This window comes from Nematolebias whitei, chromosome 10 (assembly GCF_014905685.2).
Source record: "Nematolebias whitei isolate Nwh7 chromosome 10, NemWhi1, whole genome shotgun sequence".
Classification (NCBI taxonomy): domain Eukaryota; kingdom Metazoa; phylum Chordata; class Actinopteri; order Cyprinodontiformes; family Rivulidae; genus Nematolebias; species Nematolebias whitei.
Window position 1 is genome coordinate 35738032 of NC_056507.1, and position 14661 is coordinate 35752692.

At 41.2% G+C, this 14661-nt stretch overlaps 1 protein-coding gene across 1 annotated transcript in view; it reads left to right on the top strand.

Annotated features, from left to right (window-relative positions):
• LOC119415847 (periphilin-1) overlaps positions 1–14661 on the top strand; it is a 56487-nt gene that overhangs the window by 3039 nt on the left and 38787 nt on the right. Inside the window, exons 3-4 of the mRNA XM_037683023.1 lie at positions 1213–1286; positions 14179–14409. Of these exons, the coding sequence (XP_037538951.1) occupies positions 1213–1286; positions 14179–14409 (305 nt within the window). The remainder of the gene's footprint in view (positions 1–1212; positions 1287–14178; positions 14410–14661) is intronic.

Here is a 14661-nt window from a genome sequence, read left to right on the forward strand (position 1 = left end):
ATAATTATTTACACAAGTCTTCCATGTGTTTTACATCCGACTAACATGTAAGATGTAACAACTTTCTCTTACAAGAGGGGCTCGTATGGATGAGAAGGGAAAACAGAAATATTGTTGTTCTTGTTTGGGATGCACTTTAATAGCAGTCTCAAATTCATGTTCATAAGTGGAGTGGTGGCGCAGAGGTTAGAGAGGTGGGCTTGTGATCCGAAGATCGCCGGTTCACGCCCCGGCCCCGACAACATCAAAAAAATTGTGGGTGGGGTAGGTGAAACACCCACACTTGCCCCCACCCTCATTCGCCCCACTCTGGGCCCATGAGCAAGGCCCTTAACCCCCACCATGTGCTCCCTAAACAGGTCTCTCTTGAAAATGAGTTCTCGTGGCTCAATGAGACTAACCTGTATAAATAAAGGCTAAATGAAAAAATGAAAAAATAAGAATAAGAAGTCTTAAGTCAGCAATTTTTAGCTCTTATTTTTTGTCAACTTCCCATTAGTTTACTTGTACCAGTGTTGTGACATAAATCTGTAAATTTGTTCAACTTTTGCTAAATAAATTCAGAAAAGCATTTGATAATGGCTAAAAGTCAGAAATCCAGCTCAAGCGGAGAACAACGTCTAGATCAGACACCTCCTGGACACTCATTGCCTGAAAACATCAGCAGCTGGATGATGAGAACAGAACCGTCTCGTCTTCCTTTCATGGCGTTCTACAGCTGCTTGTGGTCACAGTAATAAGACGGCTGAGGGAGCTCCTATCTTATCGTTTCCTTTCCTGTTTTATTCCTGTGTTTTCCTTCTGCAAGGGAGCCGTGAGAAAGAGTGAAAGTGTCACAGGCAGATACAAAAAGGTTAAATCATGTCATCTGGACAAGTTTTAAGTCTGCAGATTAAATCAAGAACCTTCTTTAATGTGTTATCCTGAGTGTCCAGTTTTCTTCCTGCCTGTACATGTGTCTGAGGAAATAAACATTTAGCTGTTGAACAGGGTGTAAAGACGGCACCTGTAGAACTAAATGTATAATTAAAAATATGTCGGTCAATATTTTGGCTAATAGAAAATCCTATCATTTATTCCACCAAGAATATTTACAAACTCCGGTTTCTTTTCAAATATATCATTGTTTTTACTATACACGCTGAAACATTAGCTTTACATTCTGAACACTTATAAGCCAAATAACATTGTCATTGTCTTTTAATGTGATAGTGGCTTATCACCATGATCGAAGTTCCATCAGAGAGGCATATGAAGAGCAGTTTTCAGCGTTGGATTCACGAGAGGTATGCTGGGGGGGGGGGGGGGGTTGTTTGTTGTTCTTTAGTTTGTTTAACAGTAGTTACATTTCAAAACTCAGTAGAATCACTAGCATTGGTGGGCACATCTAACCAAAAATTTAGCTTCGCTAGTTCGCTAACAAAAAAGTTAGCTTAACTAATTCTAAACAGATTAAAAAATTAGCGAAAGCTAACGCTAAAGCGCTAATTTTATCATACTCTGCCATTGCTGACTCTGTAAGACTAATGTGATGATGTCAATCAACACAAGTCAATATGGTTCGTAACTCACAACTTGTGATTTATGAAGTGTCCATGTCTCATTCAGAGTTGAGCTTTCAGAAATTAATCCGGTCCATCGGAACCAACAAGGCAGGTCAGAATTCTGTTGGGCTGAAGCAGAGACTACAACGGATGGAATATATTTTTAATCTCGTAGTTAATGGACATCAGATTCCAGGTGCTGTGACCAACATCTGTGTTGGAAGAGACACAGTCTGATCCAGTTCTAATTGTCGCTGGTTATAGAATGAGGCAGGCGGATATTTCACACGTCGCGCTGCACTATAACATACTTAAATGTGCTAAATAATAAGTTTAATAATAATAGATATATAATGAAGTTATCTGAACTAAATTAAGTTATCTGGACATTATGAAATTCGAGTTATGATTTAAACAATGTGAAACTTGTTGCGTGTTATTAAAGTTGAAAATGACATCAGGTTTAATTTTTATTTATTTATTCACACCACAAACTGTATGTCACACAAACACTGATAATTAAACTGAGCATGCTATTAAAAACAGGTTAAACGAACTTTAAACTACATTGATGAACTGGACTCTGCTCTGTTTTCATCCTGGATACTGGTCCCATATGTTCATCTGGCTCATTCAGGCTGTCACTCCTTTGATTAATGTAGCTTAAAATATTGACTGAATTGAATAAAACAACTGAGGGGAATTTTAAATAAATAGTTCATCCAAACTCTCTCTCTTCGACATCCTCCTGCACTGCACCTGGGCCGAGCCTCGTTCAGAACCGGTCCGCCTGGTGGGAGACAGCTTCCCCTCGCCAGAAAAATAAAAACTCAGTTGCTTGTTGTGTGATCCAAGTAAACACAAACTAACATTATTAAGAACGTTGATTTACCTGCTGTAAATCAGCTACTGATTATCACGGAGTAAAGTCCGACATCATCATCATCAACTCTGTTCTGGTCCACTCAGCGACCGGTGTGGAGCTGTTAGATGAAGCGGTCTCGCTTGGCTCAAATCTGTCGACTCTTATCCAAAATCCATCTTTAACTTGTTGTTAAATTATGTTAGCTGAGCTTTTAGCCCAGACGAAAATCCTTACAGGGAGCGTGCCGAGGCAGCACGCATGCACATTAGGTGAAGGTACAAAATTCACAGCGCCAACTAATGACCTGGCATGGTAACTACAGCAGATTCCCGGGGGGCTGGGGTGGATTCCTCCGGATGCATGTAAACACAAAATCTGTTTGTGTCAACACGGATCTTTTCCTCTAATTAACATGAAAAAGACTACGTTTCCCCCCACTGTGTCCATGTAAATAGGGCCTTACAGTCTCTGTTGTTGGCTGTAAACTGACACCATGAGTCAGAGACTGTTTGTGGTAGATATGGGGGGGGAGCACTGCAAGGGTGGTGATATCACCGGGCGGTTCTTAGGCCCTATTTACATGGACGCGATGGGGGGAAACATAGGTTTTTTCGTATGTTAATTAGAGGAAAAGATTTGCATTGACACGGTCACAATTTGTGTTTACATGCATCCGGAGGATAACCCCCCGCCCTCCCGAATCCGCTGTAGTTACCATGCCAGGTCATAAGATGGCGCTTTGAATTTTGTACCTTCACCTAATGCGCATGCGTGCTGCCTCGGCATGTTGATTTCCTCTGAGCTAACCAGCTAACAACAACGTAACAAAACAACAAGTTAAAGCTGGATTGTGGATAAGAGTCGACAGATTTGACACCAAGCGGGACCGCTTCATCTAACAGCTCCACACCGGTCACTGAGTGGACCAGAACCGAGTCGACGATGTCAGACTTTACTCCGTGATAATCAGTAGCTGTTTTACAGCAGGTAAATCAAATGTTCTTAATAATGTTAGTTTGTGTTTACTTCGGTTACAAAACAACCAACCGAGTTTTTTATTTTTTCCTGAAAGAAGAAGAAGAAGAAGCTGTCTCCCACCAGGCGGACCGGTTCTGAACGAGGCTCGGCCCAGATGCAGTGCAGGAAGATGTCGAAGAGAGTGAGATGTTGGATGAACTATTTATTTAAAATTCCACTCATTTCTTTTATTCAATCCATTCAAGTTCAGTTAACTTGTTTTAATAATGTGTTCAGTTTAATTATCAGTGTTTGTGTGACATAAAGTTTGTGGTGTTGAATAAATAAATAAAAATTAAACCTGATGTCTTTATTTTCAACTTTAGTGTTCACGCTATATGTTTAGCATCATTTTAAATTTGAATTACATAATGTCCAGATAGCTTCATTTAGCTCTAACATAAATACTGTTTATTATTATTAAACTCTTATTATTTAGCACATGATTTAGTATGTTATAGTGCAGCTCGACGTGTGCGCGTGCCACGTTCTATAAACAGTGATATTAGAACTGGATCAGATTGTGTCTCTTCCAACACAGATGTCGGTCACAGCACCTAGAATCTGACGTAGATTAACTACGAGATTAAAATATATTCCATCAGTCGTAGTTCTGAAAGCACTATCCGCCACCATGTTGATTTAAATATAGCGTTGGTCCGTGCGTGCGTGTGCGCATGTGGTTTAACACAAAGCGTTAGCGGGAGATGTTTACATTATCAGCGGGGGGTCAGCAAAAAACCTCCACTCTGGAAGGTGGGTTCAGAAACCTCCGGATTCAAAGAGGGGGGCCACTGGTGTCGTGTAAATGATCAGCAGAACCGCAGAGAGAAAGGAGCGCATGCACTCAAAATACACGCCGTGTAAACGGCCCCATAGCTTTGCTTAGCTCTACATAGCATAGCATCGCTTCATGTAAATCAGTGTTCTTCTGTATGCCTTTAGTGCAGAGAACTATGTAAAAGAAAATAAAAACGTAGCTGACTCAAATTTACCAGATTTAAACTTAGTGGAAGATAATTCCGCTAAAAGTTTTCCAAGTTAGCAAAAACCCTAGTCCATTCAACAGAATGTTTGTTTCGCTATTAGATTGTTATCAAAACCACGCCCATCACTGCATGCTGTTCCAATAGAAGTAGAAGATGCTCGACTAATTACCATGCCAGATTTTAGCTCAATATATGAAAAACTTAGTGTTTAGTTAATGTTCTGTCTATTGATTAACTGTGGTGGCCATCTTGATTTGGGTAGACACTAAAAGTTAAATGGTTTAGATATACATTCAACATTTATTTTCATAGTTTCTATCAAATTTAGCCATCAATTCATAATATATTTTGCTAACAAGACAGCCAAACAAACATATGTGACCTACATACTGTAGTAGGGCTGGACGATATGGCCAAAACTTGTACCACAATATATTTCTTCATTTCAGTCGATACGATAAAATTCCGATATCCATATAAACAATATACAGTGAGGAAAATAAGTATTTGAACACCCTGCGACTTTGCACGTTCTCCCACTTTGAAATCATGGAGGGGTCTGAATCTTTCATCTCGAGTGCATGTCCACTGTGAGAGGCATAATCTAAAAAAAAAAATCCGGAAATCACAATGTATTATTTTTTAATAATTTATTTGTGTGTTACTGCTGAAAATAAGTATTTGAACACCTGTGAAAATCAATGTTAGTATTTGGTACACTAGCCTTTGTTTGCAGTTACAGAGGTCAAAGGTTTCCTGTAGTTTTTCACCAGGTTTATTGCAGCACAGATTTTGGCCCATTCCTCCACAGATCTCTAGATCAGCCAGGTTTCTGGGCTGTCACTGAGAAACAGAGTTTGAGCTCCCTCCAAAGATTTTCTATAGGGTTTAGGTCTGGAGACTGGCTAGGCCACTCCAGAACCTTGATATGCTTCTTACAGAGCCACTCCTTGGTTCTCCTGGCTGTGTGCTTCAGGTCATTGTCATGTTGGAAGACCCAGCCATGACTCATCTTCAATGTTCTAATTGAGGGAAGGAGGTTGTTCCCCAAAATCTCTCACTACATGGCCCTGGTCATTGTAGATGAACATATACTGTGATATATTCATAAATTAAACGGATTCATTCATTTTTCTGGACTGAATATTATCGTGCATTGAATTTAATAAGATGTAACGTGAGACGTTAATTTTCTTTGACCCATCAAAATGAACGTGGTCATTTATTAACAGAATCAAAATTTAACATCAAACATTTACATTAATTTGGCAAAATATGAAAATAACAACAGGTTAATTAATCAGTTTACAATTAGAAAACCATACGGCGATGGTTTCCCTTGCTTCCAGCTGTACAACAGACATTTCTAAAAATATCTGGAATGATTTCTAGCAGATAGAAGAGTTTAAAGATGGAAAGATGAAGTTTAGGGGGAGAGGAAAAGATGGATGAGGGAAATTTGTCAGTATCAGCAACGGCACGCTCCGTTGAGATCCCAGCTTCTTCCTCGGTACACTTAGGTGGTGTAAATCAACTCTTTACCTGGAGGAGATGTCTCCACTGGTACGAAGTTCCATTCAACGCACCCTTTCAGCGTCTCCGTAGGAACAGCTGTGAATCGTCCGAAGTAGTGACGGTACTTGTTCGACACAAGTTCACCTCCCGGTGGACTCACAACAGGAGTAAGTCCGTCAGAGTTCCACTCAGATGTGGAAGATTGCATAATTCCCACAAGACTCGGAAGAGCTCTGGATCATGTCTGGACTTCTGTTCTCCCCAGCACTTCTTCCGTTCGGTTCTGCTCCCAGAACTGAACTTGACTGCACTCGACTGGAGCTGCAAACGACTGAAGCCGGTTTGAACTAGGAAGTACCGACATTTAAAGAGTTCTATTTCCGGTTCATTTGGGAGGTTCCTGATTGGTCAAATCGACCAGACAGGGGTGTGTTTTTGTGACGTAAGAGGTCACTAGAAGTCAGAAAAACAGAAAATGTTTTGGAACAGATTGAAAATGTTTTTAGAGACAGACGAGAGAAATGTTTGGACGAGTTGGGTGAAACAGGTGCCAGCTTCTCTATATTACGTCTGAGAGGATTTAAAAACATGACAGTTCGTTCCAACAACTTGTTTTCGACCTTTGACCAACTCACAATTTGCTCATTTCAGACAGAAGATCAGAAAATGCATGAATTACTCCGTAACACATTCCAATTTGATTTCTACTTTGAATGAGGATTAAAAATCACTAATACTGTTTCACAGTTGATTAAAAATGATTAGTTCACTTCAACATTTAAAAATGGTTTGAACTAAACACACTTTGATTATCAAACATTTGTAAAATAGTAATGATAATAGAAAAAGAGAGTGTTCTTTCAATTGATCAGTGCAGGACACTTAGAAAGTCTCTGGATGAACTTAATCTTGTGTTTCTGGACCCAAATCAATGAAATACAGTTCTTGTCCCAGGAAGGCCCTCAAGGCCAGGACTTTGACCTGAGGCTTAGTTCACTACATCATCCTCTCCTTAATACAGTGCAGTCGTCCTGTCTCTTGTGCAGAAAAACACCCCCAAAGCATGATGCTTCCACCCCCATGCTTCACAGTAGGGATGGTGTTTTTGGGATGGTACTCATCATTCTTCGTCCTCCAAACACCGCGAGTGGAATTAAGACCAAAAAGTTCTATTTTGGTCTCATCTGACCACATAACTTTCTCCCATGACTCCTCTGGATCATCTAAATGGTCATGGACAAACTTAAGACGGGCCTGGACGTGTGCTGATTTAAGCAGGGGAACCTTCCGTGCCATGCATGATTTTAAACTATGACGTCTTAGTGTATTACCCACAGTAACCATGGAAACAGTGGTGCCAGCTCTCTTCAGATCATTGACCAGCTCCTCCCGTGTAGTTCTGGGCTAATTCCTCACCTTTCTTAGGATCATTGATACGCCACGAGGTGACATCTTAAATGGAGCCCCAGTCCGAGGGAGATTGACCGTCATGTTTAGCTTCTTCCATTTTCTAATAGTTGCTCCAACAGTTGATCTTTTTTCACCAAGCTGCTTGGCAATTGCCCCGTAGCCCTTTCCAGGCTTGTGGAGGTCTACAATTTTGTCTCTGGTGTCTTTGGACAGCTCTTTGGTCTTAGCCATGTTAGTAGTTGGAGTCTTACTGGTTGTGTGGGGTGGACAGGTGTCTTTATGCAGCTACCAACCTCAAACAGGTGCTTCTAATTTATAATAATAAGTGGAGTGGAGGTGGACGTTATAGAGGAGGACTAACAGGTCTTTGAGGGCCAGAACTGTTGCTGATTGGCAGGTGTTCAAATACTTATTTGCAGCAGTAACACACAAATGAATTATTAAAAAAATCATACATTGTGATTTCCGGATTTTTCTTTTAGACTATGTCTCTCACAGTGGACATGCACCTAAGATAAAAAATTCAGACCCCTCCATGTTTTCTAAGTGGGAGAACTTGCAAAGTCGCACGGTGTTCAAATACTTATTTTCCTCACTGTACGTAAGAACCTCAGAAAAGTGGGAAGTGGTGGCGCAGAGGTTAGAGAAGGTGAGCCTGTGATTGCTAACACAAAACATGTTTGTTTGTTTTTTTTATTCCTAGCTTTAAAGTGGATATTAAATTGATTAATTTAAGTGATTGTTTAAAGTTATATTATACATTTTGTTAATAAGGGGCAGATATAAGAATTTTTTTATTCTTTCTGCACACTTTTCATTCAATGTTTTTATTCTTTTTGATTAATTTGTTTTGTTTATTTTGTTTCTTTTAAACAAATGAATAAATGAATAATAATAAAAATAAATAAATGGCTTTAAACATCTGCTAAATTCATGGCATAAACCAACACAGACATGTTCCTGTTTTTAATATTTTACATTGCTTTACAATGTAGCTGTTTTTTTTATTTTTTATATATATACAAACCGGATTCCAAAAAAGTTGGGGCACTAAACAAATTTTAAATAAAAACTGAATGCAATGATGTGGAGGTGCCAACATCTAATATTTTATTCAGAATAGAACACAAATCACAGATCAAAAGTTTAAACTAAGAGAATGTATCATTTTAAGGGAAAAATCTGTTGTTTCCAAATTTCATGGCGTCAACAAATCCCAAAAAAGTTGGGACAAGTCAATTTTTACCACTGTGTGGCATCCCCCCCTTCTTCTTACAACACTCAACAGACGTCTGGGGACAGAGGAGACCAGTTTCTCAAGTTTAGAAATAGGAATGCTCTCCCATTCATGTCTAATACAGGCCTCTAACTGTTCAATCGTCTTGGGCCGTCTTTGTCTCACCTTCCTCTTTATGATGCACCAAATGTTCTCTATAGGTGAAAGATCTGGACTGCAGGCTGGCCATTTCAGTACCCGGATCCTTCTCCTACGTAGCCATGATGTTGTGATTGCTGCAGAATGTGGTCTGGCATTATCGTGTTGAAAAATGCAGGGTCTTCCCTGAAAGAGATGACGTCTAGATGGGAGCATATGTTGTTCTAGAACCTGAACATAGTTCTCTGCATTAATGGTGCCTTTCCAGACATGCAAGCTGCCCATGCCACAAGCTCTCATACCCCATACCATCAGTGATGCAGGCTTCTGAACGGAGCGTTGATAACAACTTGGGCTATCCTTGTCCTCTCTGGTCCGGATGACATGGCGTCCCAGTGTTCCATAAAGAACTTCAAATCGTGACTCATCTGACCACAGAACAGTCTTCCATTTTGCCACACTCCATTTTAAATGACCCCTGGCCCAGTGCAAACGTCTGAGCTTGTGGAGCTTGCTTAGAAATGGCTTCCTCTTTGCACTGTAGAGTTTCAGCTGGCAACGGCGGATGGCACGGTGGATTGTGTTCACTGACAATGCTTTCTGGAAGTTTTCCTGAGCCCATTCTGTTATTTCATTGACAGTGGCATTCCTGTTTGAGGTGCAGTGATGTTTAAGGGCCCGAAGATCATGAGCATCCAGTAGAGTTTTACGGCCTTGACACTTACGCACAGCAATTGTTCCAGATTCTCTGAGTCTTTTGATGATGCTATGCACGGTTGATGATGATAACTTAAAAGTCTTTGCTATTTTACGCTGGGTAACACCATTCTGGTATTGCTGCACTATCTTTCTGCGCAACAATGGTGGAATTGGTGATCCTCTTACCATCTTGGCTTCTGAGAGACACTGACACTCTGAGAAGCTCTTTTTATACCCAATCATGTTGTCAGTTGACCTAATTAGTGTTAATTGGTCTTCCAGCTGTTCGTTATTTGCTCAATTTCCTTTGGCCAGCCACTTATTGCTACTTGTCCCAACTTTTTTGGGATTTGTTGACACTGTGAAATTTTGAATCAACATATTTTACTTTGAAATGTTACATTTATTCAGATTAAACTTTTGATCTGTCATCTATGTTATATTATGAATAAAATATTGACATTTTTCATCTCCACATCATTGCATTCAGCTTTTATTCCCAATTTCTTTAGTGTCCCAACTTTTTTGGAATCCGGTTTGTATAATGTTCTTGTAATTTTCAATTCATATGCTTTTTTATGATTGTCTACTGCTGTACTGATAAATATCTCCTAGAGGGTAAACTATATCTTGGCTGCAAGTATTCAATTAAGCTGCGAAATCCTTCGTTTTCTACAACTGATAGAGGTTGGTCATTAATTACGATGAAGTTTAGCAACTTCTCTGAAAACATTTGAGCTCTGTGGCTTCAGCGGTTTGTTCTTCTCGTTCAATCCGAAGCAGGCAGTCTGATTTTGGTAAGCCACGCTCAGTCTGCTCCTCCTCCGAGACGGGCAGACTGAGCAGGGCAGATTGAGCATGTGACCGACCTGTGAAAAATTACTAATTATTGTCGAAGTTCAAACAATATTATTGTTTACCGCAATAATTTATGAGACAATTAATCGCCCAACAAAATTTGTTACAATGACAGACCTATTTAAAACTCATATCACTGTTATTGAATAAAAGTATATTGTGACATATATTGATATTGAATTATTGTCCAGCCCTAACACAGAAATTCAGTTCAATTTATTTATACTGCGCCAAGTCACAACAGAAGTCATCTCAGGGCACTGAACAGAAATATAAAAAAGAAGAAATACAGGAAATTATAATGGCCTTACCATGCCATGATTAAAAATTAAAAGATACCGTGATGTAAACCCAATCATGTTTACATGATAGGGAATTTATCTAGAAGAAATCAGAAGTTGAAGACAACAGAACCATCTTCCCTGTAGGCTAGTTCCAGGATCAGTCCATGTAACGAAACGATACATTGTCCTTGGTTTAAAAAATTAAATTAAATTAGAGAGACTCAAGAACTAGAGAAGGCAGGGACAAATATCTAAAATGTATACAGTCCACAGATGATGCACTCAGTTGCAGCAGCTGCATCAGGATACTCACCCAGTCAGAATTATGTGGTGCTTCCCCCCACTCTAAAGTTCCACTTCCATGTCTTTCTAAAAGTACTGCTCTTCTAACAGTGCTGTTCTATTTCGTATAGGCTTCGCTCTTTAAGGCTGTTCGCTAGTGGGTTTACAGCGCGCCAACACTGAACAACTCTAGTCCACGCCCACCTGCTGTGTGAGCCCCACCCCCTGTCTGTATAAATCACCCCCAGACTGGAAATCGACTCCCATTTTCTTCAGCCAGCAATGACGACATTTGAAAAAAAATTCTAAAGAGCGATGATGTCGTCCATCATAGTAATTCGCCTCTGCCCAGCGTGCAAGACAGGGTACATTCTCTCTTCGGACCTGCACATCGCCTGTGAAGACTGCCTGGGGGCTGGACATGTCCACCATGCCATGATGCCACAGGCCTCCTGCACGTCCTGCAAACTTCTCCCGGCCGAGGAGAAGTAACGCCGGCTTGAGCTTTTCTCCTCTGTTGAAGAAGAGTCCCAAACAAAAAAAATTACCCGTTGGACAAATTCCTCAACGTGAGGCAGGACTCAGATGGGTCCGCCTCTGATGGTGAGATGGCTAGCATCCAAGCACTTTCCTCTCAAACGAGAGAGTTGGAGACTGCGCTACCATCGACGGGTGGTTCCCAGGGCATCCAGATGTCGTCCACCACCCTCTTCCTGGCGATTGACGTGCTCATCCACGCGCTGCCGGAAATTATCCAGAGGTTTGTGAATGCGTGTGACCCGTCTGTGCCCGGGCCATCAGCGCCTTTGCAGACAAACCTCTTGGCGGGAAGATTTGCCCCCCAGCACTCCGGCCACCGGGATCCAGTCTGGTCTCAGTGTCCAGTGGTGTCCGCTTACCTCTCGAGTTCGGCCGCAGAACCTCTGAAGCTTAGGGCCCCGGTTTCCACCTATGTGCCCATCACCAAGGTGGAGGGGCTCACGGACCATGGGTTCCCAACTGTTCCTCCTCTGGAGCCCAGCTTGTCGTCCGTCTTTGGGGTGAGAACAGCATGGTATGTCAGACGACGTATCGTCCCTCCATCTTCCAGCGACCAACTGACCATGAGGCTCACTAATGGAATCTGTCAGTGCTCGTTCTAGGCAGCCGCAACAACAAACAGCGTGGCTATGCTAGTACTTGGCATATCCAGGAAGACCAAGAAGCCGAATCTCTCCCCGGTAGAGCTGGATGAGCTCTGCGCTGCTGCAGACACCATCACGAACCTGTGCGTGGCACAGGCAGTTTGTTCTGCCCGCTTCTCAACCTGGGCGACGGTGCTTCAAAGACGGATGTGGTTAAAACTTTCCTCATCTATCCCTTCTTTAGATTTCCCTTCTTCATCCCTGAACTGGTTCAATGGCCATTTCTTTTGTTGTTTTGCCAAAAGGCAAGCTTCCTCCTCCTGTATTGACGCTATGACTGAAATGGTGAGAATGAAGGAATTTGTCACGAGCAAATTAAGATCAGGTCCAATGTGGCTGCAGGAGGGTCTGGAGATTTCCTGGTTGGCCGGTCTGATGTGTGGGCTGCAAGGCCAGTGCTCCCTGAGGCACAGTCCCACCTCCTCTGCCCTGTACGCGTTCTCACGTGTTACGTGAAGCTCACAGCCATACTGCGTAAATCCGAATGTCTGTTCATTCATTTCAGAGAACAGTGATGACAACCTTTATCCCCTCAGCTTTTGTCACACTGGTTAACTATATCTCAAGCTTATAGTTCTTTTGGATTTCACCTTCCAGATGGACTCAGGGTTAGGGCTTTAACAGACTACTCGAGTAATCTACACATCGATTCCTAGGACACCTATCAAGGTTTTTAATTTCACGTCGAGTATTCGTGGTGACGTCATTACGGTGTCAACTGGTGTTACACCATATTTTGTGACAGTAGGGGGCGGTGTTGCACTGTTGCAGGTCACAGAGTATGGTGTAACACCGGGTCCAATCTACCGAACCAGCTTCCTTCTGACCTTGTTTCACAAACAAAAAGCAAAAAATGTTAATCTCTAAACCTATTTAAAAAATCTATAAACATGTTAATCTCTAAAACTAAACTTAATGCGTACCACAGCTGGCGGTGGTGCGGGGTGGGACACCCACTGTTTTTAGTTTCGTTTTCGACGTGCTGCACGTTTCTTCACGTTTGCAGCTTAATAATAATAATAATAATAACTAATAGTTTTGTTTTTCCTGTGACTTATTTGCAGTATGATAAATGGTAGGAGCATAATATATGCTCCCAATGTTTTGTTGGTCTTTTTTTGTAAATATGACCTTTTTTGCGGTTTTATTTATTTATTTATTTTTGTATCTTTAGATCCTATGATGTCATCAAGTACTCGAGTTCTACTCGAGTTTTATTATGTTAATGTCGAGTTTAAAAATTATGTAGTCGTTCAACCCCTACTCAGGGCTCACTCTATGGGATTTCAACCTCCACGGCACTGCACGGAGGAGTGTCTGTACAGGACATTTGTTCTGCGGCTTCCTGTTTGTCACCAACCGCTTTCATCTGTTTTTACCTGCGTGATGTCTCCATCTTTTCTCTGATACACTCGGTTCTGATTGTTCACTCAAGCACGGGAACGTCCTTTCTGTAAGGAAGCCCCACCCCCGTCGCCAGCTATGTATATAATCTGAATCCTCAGCTTCAGACCGGCATAGAAGATATGCATCCGTCATCCAGTGTACACCGAGCGCATGGACTCAACAGTGCGTAATTATGCATGAATTGAAATTCAGGGTGATCATAGGTTTAAGCAGATACCTGTGTATTCATGGTTCCAGAGGGACGCAGTGAGACAGACTTCATCCTACTTTGCTCTTTAACCCACTAGCGAATAGCCTTAAACGGTGAAGCCTATATGAAATTCGAACGTTGGTTACATACTGTATCCCCAGATTATATGAGTATAGGCATAGCCCTTTAGGATCTGGGCCTCACTGACTTCTAAATGGCTGAAGAAAAAGTATGCTATTTGGGAGTTTGAGAATCTCTGGTCTGGGGGTGATTTATAGCCCACACAGCAGGTGGGCGTAGACAAGAGTTTTTCAGTGTTGGCATGCTGCATTCGGGGTAAACCCACTAACGAACAGCCTTAAAGGGCTACACCTGTACGCATAGAATCTGGGATTATAGTACGTAACCAACGTTTTCTTGGGTAAATTTACCCGATAATCTGTCCTGGTTCATGCAGTTTTTTAAAAAAGGTAAAAATGCCAAAGAACATTGAGTCACTTTTTATTCATGCCAAGACTGATGCAATAAACTTCAAACATATGATGTTTTGTCATTTCAGGTGACAGTTCATCGAGTTGTTAACATTGTGGAAAAGAGGGGCTCCGCACCATGGCAGGGGTCAGAGTATGAGAGAGGATATGATGATAACCAGCAACACAATGATCGTAGTAATTACTCCAGTACCAGAGGATATTACAGGGAAGACCATTTTCCCCCTTATGATAGTCGATACTTTGATGAAAACCCCAACTATGGCAGTTTTCACAGAAATTCATCACCCCAACGAAATGTAAGTCCACCCTGTATTCATGAATTACAAGCTGAGATCTTTTGTGTATGATGAGTCTGAAGACGGATCTTACTGAAATATGAATAAATGCCATTTTTAAGTTCAACCTGAGTCTAAGTTACACTATCAAACCACCAAAGTGGTGTTAACCCTTTAACTTAAAAAAAACCCTTTCATCATCTTCATTAGGATTTTTGATATTGTGGTATGTGAATATATATATATATATATATATATATATATATATATATA